The sequence below is a fragment of the Rhinolophus sinicus genome, linkage group LG03 (assembly GCF_036562045.2).
Source record: "Rhinolophus sinicus isolate RSC01 linkage group LG03, ASM3656204v1, whole genome shotgun sequence".
In the NCBI taxonomy this organism is placed as follows: Eukaryota; Metazoa; Chordata; class Mammalia; order Chiroptera; family Rhinolophidae; genus Rhinolophus; species Rhinolophus sinicus.
This window is the reverse complement of record NC_133753.1, coordinates 43649930-43672743: the sequence shown is the minus strand read 5'-3', so window position 1 is coordinate 43672743 and position 22814 is coordinate 43649930. Positions and strand designations below refer to the sequence as shown.

General features: G+C 35.7%; 1 protein-coding gene across 11 annotated transcripts in view; it reads left to right on the top strand.

Moving 5' to 3' along the window:
• The window catches only part of MAP2K5 (mitogen-activated protein kinase kinase 5), a 228634-nt gene that overhangs the window by 107074 nt on the left and 98746 nt on the right, over positions 1-22814 (top strand). For all 11 annotated transcript variants that reach the window (XR_012494695.1, XR_002136832.2, XR_012494694.1 and 8 more), the window contains exons 14-15: positions 16110-16183; positions 17144-17194. Coding sequence is in view for 8 of the 11 variants with exons in the window: in XM_019725621.2 (XP_019581180.1) it covers positions 16110-16183; positions 17144-17194 (125 nt within the window). In the remaining 3 variants the exon portion in view is untranslated. The remainder of the gene's footprint in view (positions 1-16109; positions 16184-17143; positions 17195-22814) is intronic.

Below are 22814 nucleotides of genomic sequence, written 5' to 3'. Positions count from 1 at the left end.
TATTCCATTATTAGTTTTCCCTTTTCATTGGAAAATTTTTGTGGTTAGTAGGGGTCTTAAATCGGTGGTGTCTTTGATTTGGGGAAGTTCGGGCAAAATATAGATTCCTTTTGACTCCCAGGAATTTATTCCTCCACAGCTGGTGTTTTGCATACACAGACCACAATATGTACATGTTGCCAAGTAAGAATCTAAGATCCCCCACATTAGAAGGGAACCTCTTTTATTTATAGTGAAAGGATTGAGAGAAGGCAGAATTGAGAAGGCCCGGCCTTTTTGCCCTTGGTATTAGCCTTGAAAATGCTGCATGTCTCCTTTATCATACACGAAGGAGGAAAAACATGTTTGTTGCCTCCATTCTCAACTGAATCATGAGACTCTAAACAGTAACTGCTATTTAGGATGGCTGATTGTGCTACTTAATTTTATTTAAGGCTTTTGCAAGAATATTTGGATGACCTACCCTTTATTACGTGATAGGATGATTAGAATAATTTTATATTGCATTGTGGTTTTCTCTTTAAGTGCATTCCTGTTGTGCACAGATCAATTTGTAATGCATGTCAGCATCGTCTATATTTAATTGTACCTGCTGTTCTCATTCATTAGAATGCAGTCCCCAAGAAATAACTAGATAGATATATTAGTTGTCTTTTCATAAGACAATTAAGCATAATGAAAGAAGGTTGCTGAAGCGCCCTGGCACAGTGCTAGGAGAGGTTGCTAAGAGTGGAGGCCTGCTAATGTGTCCTCTGGCTCCTGGTAAACTGAGAGTGGCTTTTTGGCATTCAAGCAAAACAGTGTAATTGCTTTGTAGAGGGGAAAAGTTGAAGAGAAGTTTATTTCTGCTTCCGTGATCATCTCACAACTGAGCCATATTTTAAAACTGAACTCATGTGTCCTTAAGAACTGTACCATGCCATTTTCCAAAAGCATTCAATGAGGTTTACACAAGAGAGCACAAAGCAAATTAAATGTTTTAAGTATAAAACAAAACGGAGACCGAAAGGGAGTAGAAGTAGGAGATATCACCAGCACCTGATATGAATAGATCACAGCAAAAAAAGGAATGCTCAATTTGCATGGTTTTGCTTTACTGACAAGAAAAAGCATATAATAGCCTTACAAAGTCACAATTTTATTTGGAATCTTACCAAGAAATTGAAATATAGGTAGGTCCCTGTGCAAAGCACATTGGGTAACTCCAACTGTAATTTTATAAAAGAGCTTTTATTTATCTATTCTGAACAGCCCCCTGGGTGCCCAGCCATATCCTGACCGAGGGTACCTCCCACTCTGACCCGGGTTTGTGTTGGGGATGAGGGCTGGGCAGTGGGCGGAGGACCCTTTTGTGAAGCGGGGCAGAAAGCACGTGCTCTTGTAAGCTCTGGCCTTCATTAGCAAGGCTTCAGCTTGATGCTGTTTATGTGGATTGTTTAATGGCTAATTGATGCAGCATGTGTTGAAAACACAGTTTCCGGCATGAGGCAGTTATGGGTGGCAACATGGGTTGTCTCAACATGATACCAATTTCCACAGTCAATTTGGTCAATTCAGTGAAAAAAACAATCCAGCCTGAAAATCAGTCAGAACAGTTACCAGAGATTATTGAGGCAACTGTGGTGGCTTGACCAGTTTTTTCATGTTTGAATCAGTTTTCCCATTTTGTGTACATTGCTTTAATCATTGTGGGAATTAATTTTAAAAACACAGAAGTGACATTTAAAAATTAGTGTCTTTCTTTAAATATTTATAATCATAATCAGGCCTTCTAGTGTGTATCAGTATTGAGAGGGAATAACCATTTTACCATTGACAAAAATGTGTGATCGGTGTAATTAATTGATGTTCCGTATTTTGCTATATAGTAAGAAAGGGACCACAAAGCACTTGAAAAACTATGGAGGAGTTAATAAGAAGTCAAATTGTGTTTGAGACTGATTTTTCAGTTAAATTTATTGGTGTGACAATGGTTAGTAAAATTACATAGGTTTTCAAGTATACAGCTCTATAATACATCATCTATATATCACATTGTGTGTTCACCACCCAGAGTCAGTTCTTCTTCTATCACATATATTTCACCCCCTTTACCCTCTTCTACCATGCCCCCTCCCCGCTTACCCTCTGGTAACCACTAAACTGTTATCTATGTCTGTGAGTTTTTGTTTGTTAGTTTGTCTTGCTCCTTTGTTGCTTTCAGTTGTCTGGCCCACATATTAGTGAAGTCATATGGTTCTTGACTTTTTCTGTGACTTTTTTCACTTAGCCTAATAATCTCAAGATCCATCCATGTTGTTGCAAATGGTACTATTTCATCTTTTTTATGACAGAGTAGTATTCCATTCAGTATATATACCACATCTTCTTTATCCAATCATCTGTCGAAAGACACTTTAGTTTCCATGCCTTGGCCACCATAAATAAAGCTGCAATGAACATTGGAGCACATACATCTTTCTGGATAAATGTTTTCAGATTTTTGGGGTAGATACCAAGAAAGGGATTGCTAGGTCACATGGTAATTCTAGTCTTAATTTTTTGAGGAACCTCCATACTGTTTTCCATGAGGCTGATTTTTTAAACACCTTTATTGATATGTAACTAACATAAAATTCACCCATTTTAAGTGTACAATTCAGGGATTTTTAATAACTTACAGAATTGTACAGACATCGCCATAATCCATTTTAGAACATTTTCATTACTCAAAAAATGAGTCCTCATGCCCATTTGCAGTCAGTCCCTCCCCCCCAGCCCTTACTGCAGGGACTACTAATCTATTTTCTGACATTAGAGATTTGCCTTTTCTAAGACATTTTATAGAAATGGAATCAAACAATAGGATATCTTTTTTATCTCTCTTCTTTCATTTAGCATAATGTCTTTGAGTTTCATCTGTGTTGTTACATGTCAGCAGTTTTTGTTGAGGTATAATTGACATACAACATTATATTAATTTCAGGTGTACAACATAATTCAATATTTGTATATATTGCAAAATGATCACTACAGTAAATCTAGTTAACATCTGTCACTATACGTAGTTACGGAATACCTTTCTTGTGATGAGAACCTTTAAGATTACTCCCTTAGCCACTTATACAATACAGTATTATTAACTATAGTCACCATGCTGTACATTACATCCCCTTGACTTAATTTCTCTTTTAACTGGAATTATGACACACACCCCCAACCTCTCACCTCTGGCAACCACCATTCTGCTCTCTGTATTAGCTTAATGTTGTTTTTTCAGTTTGGTTTGGTTTGGTTTTTTGTAGGAGGCTGGTCTACGTATACTTATTCATCTTTCTCTGGTTGAGTTATTTCACTTTGCATAATACCCTTTAGGTTCAGTCATGTTGTTTCAAATGGCAAGACTTCATTCTTTTTCATAGCTGAATAATATTCCATTGTATATACCACATGTTCTTTGTCCATTCATCTGTCAGTGGATGCTTAGGTTGTTTCCGTACCTTCAGTATTGTAAATAATGCTGCAGTGAACATGGAGGTGCATATATTTTTTGAGTTAGTTTTCATTTTCTTTGGATAAATACCCAAAAGTGGGATTACTGGATCATGTGGCACTTGTATTTTTAATTTTTTGAGGAACCCCCATACTGTTTTGCATAGTGGCTGCACCAGTTCACATTCCCACCAGTGCACAAAGTTTCCCTTTTCTCCACATCCTTGTCAACACTTGCTATTTCTCGTCTCTTTTACAACAGCCATTCTAACAGGTGTGAGGTGATATCTCATTGTGGTTTTGATTTGCATTTCCCCAATCTGAGTGATACTGAGCATCTTTCCATGTGCCTATTGGCCATCTGTATGTCCACTTTAGAAAAATATCTATTCAGATCTTCTGCGTATTTTCTAATTGGATTGTAGGGGGGGTGCTGTTAAATTGTATGAATTCTTAATATATTTTGGATATTGACCCCTTATCAGATATGTGTTTTGCAAATATTTTCCCCCATTTCGTAGGTTGCCTTTTCATTTCATTGATGGTTTCCTTTGCTGTGCAGAAGCTTTTTAGTTAGATTTGGTCCCACTTGTTTATTTTTGCTTTTGTTGCCTTTGCTTTTGGTGTCAATCCACAAAATCATCGTTAAGACCCCCTATCAAGGAGCTTATTACTGCCTGTGTTTTCTTCTAAGAGTTTTATGGTTTCAGATCTTATATACAAGTCTTTAAGCCATTTGAGTTAGTTTCTGTGTATGGTGTAAAATAGTGCTCCAATTTCATTCTTTTGCATGGGGCTGTCTAGCTTTTCCTTCCCCGTTGTATATTTTTGGTTTATTTCTAGGCTCTTCTTTTGATTTATGTGTCTATATTTATGCCAATACCATATAGTTTATATTACTGTAGTTTTCAATATAGCTTGAAATGAGGAAGTGTGATACTTTCAGATTTGTTCTTTCTCAAGATTGCTTTGGCTATTTGAGGTCCTTTTTGATTGCATACACATTTTAGTATTGTTTATTTTATTTCTGTGAAAAATGACATTGGAATTTTGATAGGGATTACATTAAATCTATAGATCGCTTTGAGTAGTATGGATATTTTAACTATATTAATTTTTCCAATCCATAAGCACAGAATATCTTGTCATTTATTTGTGTCTTCTTTAATTTCTTTCATCAGTGTCTTAGAGTTTTAATTGTACAGATCTTTCACCTCCTTGGTTAAATTGATTCCTCAGTATTTTATTTTTTTTGATGCAATTATAAATGGGATTATTTTTTTAAATTTCTCTTTCTGATAGTTTGTGTTTAGTGTATAGTAATACAGCAGATTCTGTATATTGATTTTGTATTCTGCAACTTTACTGAATTCATTTAAGTTTTTTGGTGGAGTCTTTAGAGTTTTCTCTATATAATAGGTCATCTGCAAATAGTGAGTTTTACTTCTTTGTTTTCAATTTGGATCTTTTCTTTCTTGCGTAATTGCTCTGCCTAGGACTTCCATTACTGTGTTGAGTGAACCCTGTCTTGTTCCTGATCTTAGAGGAAAAGCTTTCAGTTTTTCACCACTGATATGATATTAACTGTGGACTTGTCATATATGATCTTTACTATATTGAGGTATGTTCCCTCTATACCCACTTTGTTGAGAGTTTTTATCGTATATGGATGTTGGATTTTGTCCTGCTTTTTCTGCATCTATTGAGATGATCATATAATTTTTTATCTTTCACTTTATTAATGTCGTGTATCATATTAATTGATTTGTGGATGTTGAACCATCCCTGCATGCCTGGAATAAATTTCATTTCATCGTAGAATATGATCCTTTTAATGTATTGTTGAACTCTGTTTGCTAATATTTTGTTGAGAATTTTTGCATCTATGTTCATCAATGGCATTAGCCCATAATTTTATTTTCTTAGTATACTTGTCTGGTTTGGGGATCAGGGTATTGCTTAGCTTCATGAAATAGATTGGTATTTATTCTTCTTTGAATGTTTAGTAGAATTAACTAGTTGAAGTTGCCAGGTCCTGGACTTTTGTTTGTAGGGAGTTTTTAAATTACTGACTCAGTCTCCTTAGTAGTAATTGGTCTGTTCAATTTTCAATTTCTTCATGATTCATTCTTAAAAGGTTGTACATTTCTAGGAACTTATTTATTTCTTCTAGGTTGTCCATTTGATTGGTGTATAATTGTTCATAGCAGTCTCTTATGAGCCTTTGTATTTCTGTGGTATCAGTTGTAACATCTCTTTCATTTCTGATTTTATTTATTTGAGCCCCCTCTCTTTTTTGTTGGATTCTAGATAAAGGTTTTCCAATTTTGTTTATCTTTTCAAAGAACCAGCTCTTGGTTTCACTAATCTTTTCTGTTGTCTTTTTAGTTTTTATTTCATTTATTTCTGCTCTGATCTTTGTCATTTCCTTCCTTCTACTAACTTTTGGCTTTGTTCTTCTTTTTCTAGTTTCTTAAAGTAGGTTGTTTATTTGAGAGTTTTTGTTTGTTTCTTGTGGTAGGCATTTATGCTATGAACTTCCCTCTGAGAACTGCTTTTGCTACATCTATAACTTTCGGTATGTATTTCCAGTTTTACTTGTCTCAAGACATTATTTTAATTTCTCTTTTGATTTCTTCATAGACTTATTAGTTGTTAGTAGCATGTTGGTTAGTCTTCACATATTTGTAAATTTTCCAGTTTTCTTGTAATTAATGTGTAGCTTCATATCATTGGACAGAAAAGATGCTTGATATAATTTCAGTCTGCTTAAATTTGTTAAGACTTGTTTTGTGACCTAACATAATGATCTGTCCTGGAGAATGTTCTGTGTGCACTTGAAAAGAGTGTGTATTCTGTTGTTTTTTGATGGGATGTTATGTATATATCTGTTAAGGCCACCTGGTCTATCGTGTGATTTAAAGCCAATGTTTCCTTATTGATTTTCTGTCTGGATGATCTATTTTATTGATATAAGTGTGGTATTAAAGTTCCCTAACGTTATTGTAATGCTGTCTGTTTCTTCCTTTAAGTCTGTTAATTTTTGCATTATATTTTTAAGTTCTCCTATATTAGGTCCATAAATATTTACAAATATATCTTCTTGTTATAGTGACCCCTTTATTAATATGTAATGGCCTTTCTTTTGTTTTTTATTACTGTCTTTCCATTCTTATTTATTGTGGAATAATATTGCCTGTTGTGTGGATATATCACATTTTGTCCATACGTTTATTAGTAGAGTGACATTTGGATTATATCCAGTTTGGGGCTATTATGAATAATGCTGCTATTCATGTAGAAGTCTTTATTTGGTTCTATGTTTTCATTTCTCTTGAGTAGATACCTGGGGTGTTTTAGCATCTTTCTTTAAACATTTGTAATCACAGTGAATCAGGTCATCTAATATACATCAGTTTTGAGAAGAAATTACCATTTACCGTTGATACATAGTATATAATAAGTGTAATTCACTGCTATTTCATACTTTGTTAAAGATAGAATAGGAAAGTGATGACAAAGTTTATATGGTAAGTTTAATTTTTAATGACACTGTAAGGCTGATGTTTATTCAGATACAGGTTCCTGTAGAAAACCTATTATCTTCTGCATGACACAAGACTCTATTTGTAAGTTCTTTCATTCTTCCTGCTCCCTGATATTATGCTGATAATCTTCAAAGCACTTCAAATCATTAAAGAGAACTACATCATAGCTACCTATTATCTATGTGGGCTGTCACTGATGCAACTCAAATATTCATTACATCATCATTAAATAACTCTACTGTGAAATCTCACTGAAGGAGTGGGAAAGTATTGTGACAGGAGACATGTGTTGTGATTGGGTAGTTAGTTGTTAACTCTTTTTTGAACAGCACTTAGCATTCTGGAAGAAGTCTGCTTTCAGCTAGAGCTCATGTAATGAAAGTGAACTTTATTTAACATTTGGGTCTGGTCCAGTATATTAGGTGATCCACATCCTGACTTTCTAGGGTGAGGGTCATTGTCATTACCAGTTCTACAGAGCAATAGCTTCTAGTATATATACTACATTCAAGTTTACAAAATGTTTCTCCCATTCATTTTATTCATAAAACAGTTCATTGAGTTCCAGCTCTGTGACAGGCACTAATAAACACACAGTCTCACTTAATTCTTATAACAACCTGGTGAAGGTAGGAAGATCAGGTATCACCCTTGATCATATATATATATATGGGAGAAACATTATATATATATATATACACACACACACACACACACACACACACACACACTTTCCATGTCATTTCTGCTTCCTCTGAGAGGATCTGACCAAGAGGAACCTATTCTGACTTGTCTCTCTGCATGAAATGACTGAATTTGTTTCTAAAATGAAAAAAGATAAGAAATATTTGATATCAAACATGGGTCACTTTGCATTGTACTTTTATCTCACTTTCTCCAACATGATATTGACCTTTTGGCCAAGAGAGCTTAAAACCAAACCTCAAATTTAGGAACACCAAGCATGATGTTTCATATGTAATAAAAGGGATTACAGTTAGTTTTTCACTATAGGCTTATGTTTTGCATTAGACAAAGCTAACTTCTTTTTAGTGGTATGAAAAGAAGCTGTAATTCCAGGATGCTACATACCTCATTTGTATTTTCTTTGAGAAAATGTCTTAGTTAAAATCAATGCTAGTATTCATTTAAGTTCCCTTGCCTCAATAAAACTAATTGATAAACCCTAATAATTAATGGCCTGATTAAACCAAAATGACTTACATCTGCCCTGATGCTTGCCATTTATAATCAGTCACTTTAACGACTCATCTTTTCTGCGCTTTGCTTACAGAAGAAAGGCTACAGTTTTTTTAAGTGAGCTGAATGAAAAGCTGTATTCCTTCAATTGTTGTTTGTTTTCTGTAACTTGAGATTGCATTAAAATAAGCATAAACATAACTACCTCCTTAAAAGTAATCTTTCTCCCTAATCTGTTGTGCTGTTGTCTATGGCTTCGAGTGACATTAAAACAAAACCAAAAAAAAGAAAGAAAAAGAAATTAAACCATTCAGTATTCCTGGGGCTACTCCTGAGAGTTGTAGCATTTATATGTTTTCAATGAGAACTTGGAAGTAATAAGTTCAGTGGTTATATACTAGAATTGTCTATTACCTCAGATATCAGGTAGAATATTTTGTTCAGACAAAGTGAAACTTAAGTCACAGAGCTATTCTCATTCTAACATTTAAAAAGATTTCATTTGCTTAAAATTCTGCCACAGGAATTCAGATTTAGCCTAACTAAAGTTCTAGTGTTATTTATACTCCATCTATTTCAAAAAAGAGATTCAGGGCAGCTTTCAATATATGGTCAAAACAATGAACAAAAGACAAAAATCAAAACAAAACAGGAATTTTAAAATAAAAGGGTATTTCTATTTCTGCCTAGGAAGGAATCACTGCTATAGGAGTTGCCCTCCACCAAAAACAATTAGGAAACTGAAAAAAATTTATGAAACATCTGTTTTCAAACATTAGATAAGCAGTACTGGACTGTAATCCCCAAGAGAAGGCAACCTGGTGAGGTGAGCCCTGTAATCGCCCAACCTTTCTTCCTGGAGACAATTTCTGGACTGCAGCAAAGGGAGAGGGAACCCAAAAAGACCCAAAAGTCTTACTGAGCTGAAGAGACAGAGTTTGGAGATCAAGAATGCCAAAATGTCTATAATGTATATGGCAGAGTCCTAGAGAGGCAGAAACTATGCAAAAAAAGAGCTCAAGAAATTGTATACAAACCTCCTTGAGTCTTTGGCCAGATAGCAACCTCTGCATTCATAGGGTGAAATCTTACAAAGCCAGAAAATGAACTATTTTCCGGGAAAAAGATTTCTAGGGAGCTATAAGCTAAATAATTCCCAAAGCTTACATAGGTTGGTAATTTTAAAAATTTCATCTACCCAGAGTGGAAAAGAACTTGTTGAATACATTGGTGCATACAAGAGAGACTTTAGAAGGGCCATACTTTAATAGTGGGGCTAAACCAGTCCTGGAGTAGAAAGTTTCTCTAGGCTCTGTATAAATAAAAACTGAGATAATCGGTGAACAGATAATTCTTCTTCTGATAATGGATGAAAGATTATAACCAGGAGAAAAATCAGTCAGTAGAAATAGGATACCACCCCCCCAAAAAAAATAAAAGAAACTGAGATAACGGACTTAGCAGACAAGGACTTCGGAACAGTTATTAGTATAAGTAAACTTAAGGATTTCACAGAACCATAAGCATTTTGAGGAGAGAAATGGAAGGCATAAAACCAAGTGGAATATCTAGAAATGAAAGTAAATTATCTGAAATAAAATTTTCATTTAATGGAATTAACAATGGATTAAGTACTACAGAAGAAATAATCGGTAATCTTGATTTTAGAGATACAGAAATTATCCAAAATTACCACAAAGGAAAAAGACAAAAAACATGAGCACAGCCTCAGGGACTTTTGAGACAATATCAAGAAGTCTAGGATTTGTGTGTAACTAGAGTCTCAGGAGGAAAGGAGTGAGAAAGGGAAACAAAAAATAATTTGAAGAGATAATGGCCCCCAACTTTTCGAATTTGATAAAACTCATAAACCCATAGATCTCAGAAGCTCAATAAACCCTAACCAAGATAAACAAAAACCATACCAAAGCATATCAAAAGAAAAAATTTTAAAAGGAGTGATTTTTAAAATCTTAAAATATTCAGAGGAAACAATACATTAAGAAGAACAAAAATAAAAATGACAGACTTATTATCAAAAGCTATGCATGCCAAAAGATAATAGAGAGACATCTTTTAAATAAGAAGGATGGGGGAACTTGTCAACCCAGAATTCTGTGTTTAGTAAATATATTTTCAACAGCTGAACAAAGTCTTTTTTAGGTAATCAAAGCAGAAAGAATGTATTGCCACTAGACCAGCCTTATAAAAAATATTAAAGAAAATTATTTAGGGCAGAAGGAAAATGATACCAGATAGATGATTAGATCTGCATTACGGAATATATAGCACCAACAGTGGTAAACATGTGGACATATAAAAACTTTTCTCTCACTTTGAAATTTCGTTGAGAGATAATTATTTAAAGCAGAAATAAAGACAGCATATTGTGTAACTTACAACACATGTGTTATAAATGTAAGGTATACATAATCAACGGTAGCATGAAGGATGGGAGGAAGACTATAACTATTGTAATGTTCTTAAATTATAAATAACATACCCTAATATTATTTTAAAGTAAACTTTGAGAAGTTAAAGAAACACATTGTAGATCCTAGAACAATGATTTTTTCAAAAAGCTTCAAAACAAAATTTAATTGGAACACAGTCATGCCCATTCATTTACATATTGCCTATGATTGCTTTTGCAATCCTGAAAAGAATCCAACTAACCCAAAAGAAGGCAAGAGAAGAAAAAAGGAATAAAGAACAGTTGTTACTTTTTTCAAATAGTAAGATGTAGAGCTGAACACAAACCAAATCAATAATTACATTAAATGTAAATGGTCATTATACTGCATTTAAAAGCACAGATTCTCAGAGACCAGTTAAAAAAGCAAGACCCAACTGTGTACCCACTTTAAATATGACAGAGATATACCATACAAATACTAACCCAGACTGTTTAAAGGAAAAATTATAATAACCTATTACAGAGTTTATAATGTATGTACAAAAGACAAAATTAACCAATAATAGCAGAAACCCATGAGTGGTTGCCAGAGGTCAGAGTTAAGTTGACTATAAAGGGACACAGAATTTTTTGGGGTGATAGAAATGTTTCATATTTTGATTGTGTTATGGTTACATGGATGTATATACACTTGTTAAACTCATCAAACTGTACATTCAAAATGACTACAATAAAATTGATTTTTAAAAATGAATAAAAATTTTTAAAAGTAAAGGAAAACAAGAGAGGAAAATTTTCTTTTGATATTCTGAACTTTCTAGCAGTTAAATCAAAGGGAAATACAGCACATTATTTCAGTCTTTTCTAAGTGCTGGTCTGAAGACCAGGCTATATTAAACTGGTTTATGATTTAGTAGATCTGAGGTGGAACCCAAAAAGTTGTGTTTTTTTGTTTTTTAGTGGGGGGGGTTGGTTTTTTTTGTTGTTTTTTTTAACGCACAGCCAGGCTTGGGAGCTATTTAGTTATATAACTCTCATTGTCTTTATTATAGGAAGTGTGTAATTGTTCCAGAAGAAAATCCCGTTTAGAGTATATCAAAGCAGTGTTGTTATCCTGAATTCTCATGTGCAGTATTTTTGATCAAAGAACATACCAGCAGGTTCTTGGTCTGCACTTTCCTGAAAGGCAGAATCTCGCTCACGTTTCTCTCCACAGCACCTACTACTATGTCTAGCACATGGTGAAGTATCAATAAATATTTATTGAGTGAGTATTTTTGAATGACTGGATTCTTCTTAGAATGAAAAATGTCATTTGGAACTGTATTCATTAATAGTGAAATATATTCATTCTGAAGTATATGCCTTTAAGTAGGAAAAGATACAACTCCTTTTCAGGCCAAATCCATGCTTCTCTGGATGAGCATGTTTGTCCATCTATTCAGTAGAGATCATTCATTCACCATTTGCTCAACAAATACTGCTTCTTGTCTGTACCAGGCACCATTCTAGACATAGTAGTGAACAATCAGATCAAGTCTCTGCATTCATTGAGCTACCCTTCAAGAGAGGAGGACTTGTGAGGGAACAGATGTACTTACGCAGATATAATGTATTGATGGTACTAAGTGTTAAGAACATTGGAACAGGGCAGAGAGGAAAGAGGTTATTTGGTGTGGGAAGGTACTGCTGTCTATGCTGGGTGGTTGGGGAAGGCTTCTTTTAAAAAGATAACATTTGAGCAGAAACCTAAAAGAAGTGAAGGAGCAAACTATGCATATGTATGTGGAAGCAGAGCAGTCCAGGGTACGGAGCCACAAAGCAGGAGCGTACCTGGCGAGTGAGATGAAGCAGAATGGGCAGGGAGATGAGAATACAAGGTAGTGGAGAGCCAGCTCAGAGCAGGCCTTAGAGATTGTCACGAGGATTTCACATTTTGCACTGAGTTGGGAAACCCTTGGAGGTTTGGTGGGAGAGACGTGACACGGTCTCACTTAAATTTTAAAAGGATCATTTTACCTGCTGTGTTCAATAGCCAATAGAAGAGCAAATGTAAAAATAGGGAGATCAGTTCAGTAGCCTTGTTGAAGAATGAGTGCATATGGCCTGCCAAAAAGAGAAAGTAAGAAAACAGTCCCATTTACAATTGCATCAAAAAATAAAATAAAATACCTAGGAATATATTTTACCAAGGAGGTAAAAGACCTGTGCTCAGAAAACTATAAGACACTTAAAGAAAGAAGTTGAAGAAGATACAAATAAATAGAAGCATATACCATGCTCATGGATAGGAAGAATTAGCATCATTAATATGTGCATACTACCCAAAGCAATCTATAGATTCAGTGCAATCCCTATAAAAATACCAATGGCATTCTTCGCAGAACTAGAACAAATAATCTTAAAGTTTATATGGAACCACACAAAGACACCACCACATAGCCACAGCAATCTTGAGAAAGAACAAAAGTGGAGGTATCACCCTACCTGACATCAAACTGTACTACAGGACTATAATAATCAAAAAAGCATGGTACTGGCATAAAAGCAGACACAGTTCAAGGGAACAGAATAGAGAGCCCAGAAATAAACCCACGTCTATATGGTCATTTAATCTATGACAAAAGAGGCAAGAATACAAAGTGGGGTAAAGACAGTCTGTCTATTCAATAAATGGTGTTGGGAAAACTGGACAGATACATTCCAAAAAAATGAAACTAGACCACCTTTTTACACTACATACAAGAATAAACTCAAAATGGATTAAAGAATTAAATGTAAGACCCGAAACCCTAAAACTCCTAGATGAAAACATAGGCAGTAAACTCTGACATCGCTCCTAGTAATATTTTTTCTGATCTGTATTCTCAGATAAGAGAAACACAAGAAAAAATAAATGGTATTACATCAAACTAAAAAGTTTTTGCACACCAAAGGAAAACAACAAAAACGAAAAGACAGCCTACTGAATGGGAGAAGACATTCACCAATGATACATCTGATAAGGTTAATATCCAAAATTTATAAAGAACTCATAGAACTCAACACCAAAAAAAACAAACAATTCAATTAAAAAATGGGCAGAAGACCCGAATAGACATTTCTCCAAAGAAGGCATACACATGGCCAGTAGACGTGAAAAGGTGCTCAATGTCACTAATCAGAGAAATGCAAATTAAAACCACAATGAGATACCACCTCACACCTGTCAGAATGGCCATCTCCAATAAATCAACAAACAACAAATGTTGGTGAGGATGCAGAGAAAAGGAACACTCGTGCACTGTTTGTGGGATTGCAAATTGTTGCAGCCAGTATGGAAAACAGCTTGGAGGTTCCTCGAAAAGTTAAAAATAGAACTACCTTATGACCCAGCAATTCCACTTCTGGGTATTTACCCGAAGAAATCTGAAACACTAATTCAAAAACATATGCATCCGTATGCTCATTGCAGCACTATTTACAATAGCCAAGATATGGAAGAAACTTTGTTTTATTCTTTCTCTCTGTTGATCCACTGAAGTCAAATGTGTGTCTGATTAAAGCTACAGATTTGTTAATTTTAGCATACCTTGTGATTTCCAGGCAGCTCTTTCCAGGAGCTCAAAACATTTGTTCATGAACTGTCTCCATCTGATGTGGTGGCTTAAGAGTGATTTAAGGGTGTCAATATATAAAAGAGCAGATTGCCAAAAAGAAAAATATTCAAAGTTGAGGCCTGTAATGAGAATTAGATTTGGAAAATACGACCAGGCTATGTAGAATCTAACATCTCTTTCAGTTCAGCAAACATTGAGTGCCCACTGTGGCCATCTGTGATGTATATGTATTGAGCTAAACACAGGCACATCTGAAAGCACAACCCTCTTCTTAAGGAGCTCACATTTGGACGGAGGAGGGTGTCACAGACTATTTAATTTCCCTCTCAATGAGAGATGATGTAGTAAAAGTACTATATTATGTTGATGGTATAAGATTTGTATTGAAATTAGAGAAACTGGAGGCAGAGAGGCAAGGTCTTGTTAAAAGACCTTATACCTGCCTAGTCTTACCACCTGGTACTCAGAAAGAAGCAAACCCTGCCCCCAACCCGAAGGACGTGTATAATGTGTTACCTGAAGGGCATGCTCCAGAAACATGCTCTACAGCTACCCCCTGATCACAAACAAAATCATCAACATGAAATCGTACTGTATGTGCATGGTTTCCATTCATTTATTTTCTCATCCATTCAAGAAGTACTTATTGTGCATTTGACTGTATGCCTGGCACTCTTCTAGAGGCTGGGAATAGAGTGGTCAATAAAAGAGCCAAAGTCCTTGCGTTCGTGGAGTTTACATTCTACTGTCAGTCAGGTATCACTGAATAGCTAATGTATGAGAAAGTGCCTAGCATATTGCCTGTCACATAGTAGGTGGGGTTCAGTAATTGTGAATTACGGAGTTTGAACTTGAAGTTTGAATTAAGTACCTACTCTTGGCAAGATACTTTGTCAGGGTGCCCTTTCAAGGGTAGAGGGGAGGGGGGAAGATGAACAGATTTACAGATTTTCTTAAAGTGTTATGTAAAAAATTGTGTTTCTTGTTCAGTTTGGGGATAATTAAGATTATTTGCTATATTAAATATAACAACTTGTCTGTTCCAGACTACTTTTGCCACTGAAGGTGAAAGATTGAAACAGGTGCTGTTCTGTACCATCAAAAATGGCGTGCTCTTTCCTGCTTGGATGGTTTTTGTGGGCTTCCTGGTTTCCTGAAAAGGCTTACTGTTGTCACTGACCGTGCTTCACAGAAAACCTTTGTGTCATTATTTAGCAACTGACTGCCTTGGCGAAAGCTATGTCAATTCTTTTGTTAACTATAGCAGCAGTCAAACATGATGTAAAGGAAGAGGATAAATGAAACAAAGACTGATAAGTGCATGCATTCACACACATCTTTTAGATCAGTTTCTGAGTATCATCTGAAGTAGCATTTGCCACGTAAAAACCAGAAAAAAGCAATACTGCACTCAATTTCTCATTGTTCCGATATGACCTGTTACCAGCAACATATGAATGATTTTTTTCCTTGTTGGCTTCCTTTTGGCCTTACTGTTTATTAGTTGTGAGTGATACTTTCATACTGAGAACAAAACTAAGCCTTTTGTGGAAATTCTTTGCAAGATTACATTTTCTTATCTACCTACTTTTCCTAAAAGGATGATGGGTGTATTTACCATTGTTGGAAGCCAAGATTTTATTTGACTTTCAGTTGAAATAAACCCTAGAGGAACCAGAAATGGTTGGAACTGGAGGAGTTAGGACCTTACATGTGCCTCCAGATAAAATTCTTTGCCTTAAATTTGTGACTAGAATTCCAGGTTGAGCAGATGATGTCATTTCTGCAGTGTGACATGGTGTGTGTGTATTTGTTTTATTGAACAAGCACTGTAGATACAGAATTAGTTACGTGGACTTTCTCATCCCTTTTTAGATGTGAAGCCCTCCAATATGCTAGTAAACACAAGAGGACAGGTCAAGCTGTGTGATTTTGGAGTTAGCACCCAGGTAGGTCTCTTTTTCCTCCCCCTCTGCTCTCCTCTCTGCAACATCCACTTTTTTATTTTCATTCTACTCTCTGGATCGAAAAATCACCTAGCTGCCAGACAAACAGAACTCTGCATCTTCTCCTCGGCTGGGAGTGTGTTATTCATTTTTAATCTCCGAGAGAGTTTCCTCCATCAGAATATGATTGTTCATTGTTTAATGACAGTAAAAACTGCTGATATTGTAATTACTACTTACGAATAGCAAACTTCATTGATATGCAGCTTTGATATGAAAGCGTTTTGGCCAGACAAAAGGGAGGGCAGAGTGGGAGCTGTGCCTGGGGAGCCCAACTGGCCCACAATAAAAATTAATATTGGGAGCAACAATGGTGGAGGGCCATTACAATGTGCAGCACCAATTTTAATTAATTTCCATTTTGGGCCTCCCCTGAGAACCCCAGTGATAGTGACCCATGAGCGTGCTGTGATGTTGATTTGAATTGCAGCCACCTTTACTCCCAGCCAAACACGAAGACCAAAGCGAAGGTCATCGTTGTATTATGAGTTGTCAAAGTCTGTTATCCCTCCAGCGTATTTAGTGTTTGTTTCATTCTAGTAATGCATAGGGCTTCATTCACATCTTGAGCCATTTGACTGAAAAATGAGTGTGTTCAAATTCTACTTCCAATTGACTTTTTATATCAGGGTTTGGGGTACTAAAGCAGTAAGCATCCTGCTGAAGTGAATTGTTTAAGGTTATCTGCTATAAACTGTAATGCTGTGCATGTTTAAATTAAAATCACATTCAAAAGAAAAGAGATTTAATCATTTTTAATGCCTTCGTAGATAAATTTGTTCCCTTTTACAGAATTTTTAGTTGATTTATAGAAATGATGATTGTAGGTTAAATGAGGAATAATTGCCCATTTTATTTCCGCATTATCTTTATATTGTTCTAACAGACTGTTTTGTCTCATAGCTGGTGAATTCTATAGCCAAGACGTATGTTGGAACAAATGCTTATATGGCGGTAAGTAAACGTATGCAAAAATAACATTTAAAACCAACATCTTTATCTTTATGTACTTGGTAATGTATAATTCTTGAATTAATTCTACAGCTTTAGCCTAACATCATAAATTACAAAGTCAATTCAGTCATGATTCGATTGTTAAATCTTTCTAAAAGACACTAGGGTTTATACAGGAGCTACCAAATTATCTGACTTTGTTGACTTAACTGGTTGGCTCAAGTTTTGAAGTTTAATCCAACAGAAAAATTGTACCTTATAACATATTGGTTACTTTGCCATATTGCTTATATAATTAACCCTCAAGTATACCAAATTGTCAGTCAGTAAGATTGGTTGTTTTTTTCCCAGGAATACAAACATGCTTTGTCACGAGATAAAAATTAAATTATTGATGTGACCAACTCTTATTTATGGATCTCTGAATGTAAGGGTTTAGCAGGCAATTCTCTTCAGAACTGTACATCTGTATTCTGTTTACTTACTGGGTTCCTGCCTATTCTAAGAGAACTGATTTAGTTTCCCTGAAATAAATTAACCAAGAATAAAAAGTAGAAGCATATAACTGTTTCAAAGGCCAATGTGGATTTGGTTTTGACCTTTTCCTTTTTCCTACCTTTTAGGGAAGTTATTTGTGTCCATAAAAATGCTGTTATTTATTTCCCCAATCACTTCAAGACTGGGAGTGGGGGTGGAAACAAGTAAGAAAGCTTATCCAGTATCATTTTGGGAGCAGAGTTTTGTTTTAATATATTAAGGTTATATTTTTTTATTGAGGGGCTTAGATTTACTCCAGTAATCCATTTCACTTCTAATAGTCTTCATATGTCATGAAGTTAAACAGTGTTAGTGTGGATGGAACCCTGGATCTTATTCTGAGAACAGTACAAAGCATTTTTTTTAATTGAGATACCAGACTAGTTTAATTTTTGTCTCGTATGGTTTTTAAAGAAAAGTTTCATTTTTTAGGTAATGTGAAAAAATGTATATCTATTCACCTCTGAAGTCATCATATCTGTTTTTATAAAACTTAATCACCCTCCGGGCTCTACCAGGTTAGCTGACATTGGTGAGCCGCCTTTATAATTAACAAAACCCTGCCAAATGCCACAATTTCAATCTTTGAAAGAGTATGGAACACTGTGATTATAAAAAAAGAAAAAAACTATAAATGAAACAATTTCTCAACTGCCCATCATGTTCTTAGTAGTTTTAAATTGCTCTCATAATTAAATTGCATTATGTTTGAATGTACAAATCCAGATTACAGTTGTCTTTCCCAGGTGTACATTAAAGAAATTACTTTTTTCCTTTTTGTTTATGGATGAATGTGATGCATCCATCTGTTAATTGAAAATGTGAGGATTAAAATTATGAAACGTTAGCTCCGATTGGCAAAGCTAATACTGCTTTATTTCTTGGGTGAGTGAATTCTAGTCATCAACTTTGTCACGCTGTAAAAGCGTAAGTTACCCAGGAAGCAAAGAGTGATGGCCTGCCAGCGAGCTTCACTCAGTTCAGCAGGCTCTCTCTGGCCACATTCTTACCTGACTGGTGTGAGGTCAGAGGCTGAGAGTGGGGGGAGATGGAAATAACACTACCATTCTGTTACAGGTATTTACCCCTGCCTTCTTTCTGCTCAAGAGAGAGAAGAGCTGGGCTTTTTTTTTGAACCACAATTGATTCTCATTTTAACTGGTCTGTTTTGTAATTTTGAGCTCTACATGAGAATCTCTGACAGCTGTCAGGCCAGATTTGACTTACCACCTGTTTTTGTAAAGAAAGTTTTAAAATTACATAGTACTGTACAAACACACACAAACGAGTACGTGTGAAATCAGTAAAATCTGAATAAACTCTGTAGGTTGTACCAGCATCAATTTCCTGGTCGTGATATTGTGTTATAGCAATACTACCATTGGGGGGAACTGGGTGAAGGATGCACAAAACCTTTCTGTGTGTATGTATATTTCCTTTAACTTCTTATGAATCAAATATTTCAAAATAAAAAAATATAATTAAAAAAAGTTTTATTGGAACATGGCCATACCCACTGGTTTACATATTGTCTGTGGCAGCTTTAGCACTACAGTGGCAGAGTGCAGTAGTCATGACACTTGCAACAGAGACCATATGACCCACAAAGTGACAAATATTTTAGTATCTGTCTCTTTACAGAAAAAATTTGCCAGCCTCTGGTCTATGCCAGTGAAAGCCGTATCTGAAACTGAGTACCTTCAATTAATCAACCAGTATTTACCAAGTGCCTTCTGTGCCATTAGCCAGGTACAGTGGAACCACTGTGTAATCCACAAAAGATATGGGCAAAATAGGAAACACGGCGTTGTATATCGTCACAGTATTAGATGTGGCAAAATAAAGACTGACGTGGTACCAAACAGACATTTAGCGAAGAAGAAGGCTTACAATGTATGAATTTGATGATTCAAGCAGTATGTGAAAAGGACACTTGTGAGAGAGAGGTAACGGCGGTGAGATGAGCAACAACTCAGAAATAGAAAGTTACGTGATAAACATGGGGGTGAGGAGGTGAGGTAGAGGACAAATAATAAATTGAGGGGAATGTATAATTAGAGGTCATCTTATGTAAAGCCCTCATTTTACATCCATTTCCCCCACTTTATATTCCTATATACTTCTGTACAGTGTCAATAATAATAATAATAATAGCTAACACTGAATTAGCACTATGTACCAGTTACTCTTATAAACTCTTACATATATTAACTCTTAAATCCTCACAACAGCCCTGTGAGGTAGGTAACGTTCTCATTTTACAGATGAAGAAACCAAGGGATAGAAAAGTTAAGTGACTTACCCAAATTCATACAGTTAATAAGTCCCAGAGTCAGGATTCAAACCTGAGTAATCAACCTGCAGAGATTAAACTCTCTACTGCTGTGCCTCTCACTATATTCAAATTAGTTCTGTGTTGCTCCAAATCTAGCTTAGGAACTTCACAGGAGCAAGGTTTATTCTGCTCATTCTGTCTATCCAGCCTCTCGCACAGTGCTAAATTAATGAATTCATAAAAACTGCATTCCAAATGTGACTTGTTCACTAATTATAAGCAGAGCATTTTTTTCATATTAAGTATCTTTTATTATAAGGTATAGAAGACTCCCAAATTACTCTAACACAGCAAATAATCTTCATTCTATAACCTGAGGTGTAAGGTATAAAGAAATGATAAGTTAGGAAAAAGACAGGGAGGATCTTCTAAGATCCTAAGCCATTAAAGAAAAACAAAAACAGTAACTTTCAGGCGCAATAAGCAGTGGAGCATGTAGGAGACTTGGAAAGTCATCTGGTCCAACCTCGTCATTGACTGATGAGGATACTGAGACCTGGAGAGTGAAGTAGCATGTTCAAGGACACATTACATTTTAGAGGCAGATAATTGTGTTCAGTAGACATTTTAATCCAAAGCAAGAAAGATTTTCAATTATATTTCAGAAGTATTTCATCCAGAAGGCTTACAAAAGGGGTCCATAAGGCTTTGGGGCTTATATTAAATTAAACCATTTCTCAGAAATTCTACTTACTAAAAATGTTACTCTATTTTTAAACATAGACGTCCCTAAAACTTTAACCCATTGTTCAGTTATTGTGGTTTGTTTATTATAATATTTTAAATCAGTTATAAAAGTTTAACATTATTGTTATGAATAACTGAAGTTTTGAAAATAAAAAAGAAAATCTTACCCAAATACTTGTCCCTTGGGATGAAAAAGTCAATCTAAATGACTTTTTTCTCCCCAAACATTTTTTTTATACCCAAACTATTCCTATCCTTGGAAGTTATCTTTACCTAAATAAAACCTATACATGATCCAACTCAATTGGCCATGCTCATGCCGTGCTGGTAATAGGGGTGGTGATGGTGGGAAGGAGCCCAACATTTCCTGAGCCGTCCCCACGTGGCAAGTACTCAGTCAAGCACATCACATGGACTCATTTAATTTTCACACAACCCATGAGGTATACATGTCATTGTGACTGCCTTCATTGTGTAGATGAGGAAACCAAAGGTGAAGTAACTTTAGCCCAGGGTCTCAGAGTTGGCAAGTAGTGAGAGTCAAGTTTTAATTAGGATACCAGCTTCTAGTTTCTGACAGTAGCAAGTTAGGTAGGTTATTTGGACCAACTCTTGTGCTGAAAATGCTAGTTAAAATATTTTTTTAAAACCATCTCAAATGTACTGAAGAACTACAAAGACAAATTGTCAGGACCATTTTCAGATTTAATCCCACAACAGAAGTGAAAGCAGAATGTGGGAGCACGAGTTACTTATTCCTGAGGGCATCTGCCTATTCCACAGCTGGACCTCTAAGGCAGAGGGCCTCAGAGAAGGTCTTTCCCATGTCATGCCGGAAACCTGAAATGCTCACCCTCAGTGTAAAACCAAAACAGAGCTAAACCTTCCCTCTTCCCCCAGTCCCAGGGAATGGAACAGAAGGCTTCTTGGAGCTAAGAAGAGAAGCAGGAGAAAAAGAAAAGGGGAAGGTTGTGGCCATAGACTAGCTCTGGCATGAATTTGTACCCTGGGTATTTGTATACATGACCCGAGCTGGGAAAGGAGCTTCATGCTGAGAACTTGGTTTGAGGTAGGCACATCCACCTTAGGCCTCAGAACCTCTCCAGTATTTTTTTTCAAGAGCAAACACTAGCAATTAGTCAAAGAAAACCAAGTGCACAAGGAAACAAAGCAACATGAAAAACCAGCAAGAACAGCAGGCATCAGAAACAGCTGCACACAGATGTCAGATCACAAATTAAAACATAGTAGATTTGAGAAAGTCCCAAACAAAACTGCTAGGTTAAAATTAAAAATCTATTTGGTAGCACATTGGACATAGCGAAAGAGAGAATTAGTGAACTGGAAGATAGATTGAGTGAGAGCAGTCTGACTCCAGAACCCTTGTTTAACCAGTTAGCCCTGCTACCCACATAAGCATCTTGCCAATTTAAAAAAAACTCCATCGTTTGTGATACATATATATATATATATTTATTTATTTATTATTATTACATACTAACCTAAAGTTTTTGTGCATACTTTATTAATTTTTTGAGTAGCCTAGGAACAGAAATTCCTGTATCAGAAGAGATAAGGGATATCTTCCTGCTTTTGACAAGTACACCCTATGGTATTGTGTTGTAAATAGAGACAGTTCTGGAATAAGTTAACTAAATATGGGTCATAGGTAAATGCCAAGTCACAGAGGGTAGCTAGAAGGAGTGGAGCATGTGTGCCAGCTTGGAGCTGTTGCCCTTTAAGATCCTCTTAAACTCTGCTTTTTTATATCAGCACCACTCCTTACTGTTATTGTTAAGAACAGCCCAGGATTTTTTTCCCCCATACACTTAAACTTCAGCACAAAGGCACTGCAGATGGTAGTCCTGTTTTTCCTATTTAGCTTTCTACAGCGGTGACAGCTGTAATGTTAGAAAGTAACCAAGCTTTAGCTTTTGAACTGCAAAATCACAGATCTTCTGTCAGTAGTGTGGTACCTGGTGGTTGGTTTTGTTTCGTTTCAAAGGGGAGAAGACAGAGCAGGCCACCTTGGCTTCAAGTGTGAGAACAGCTTTGAATTTT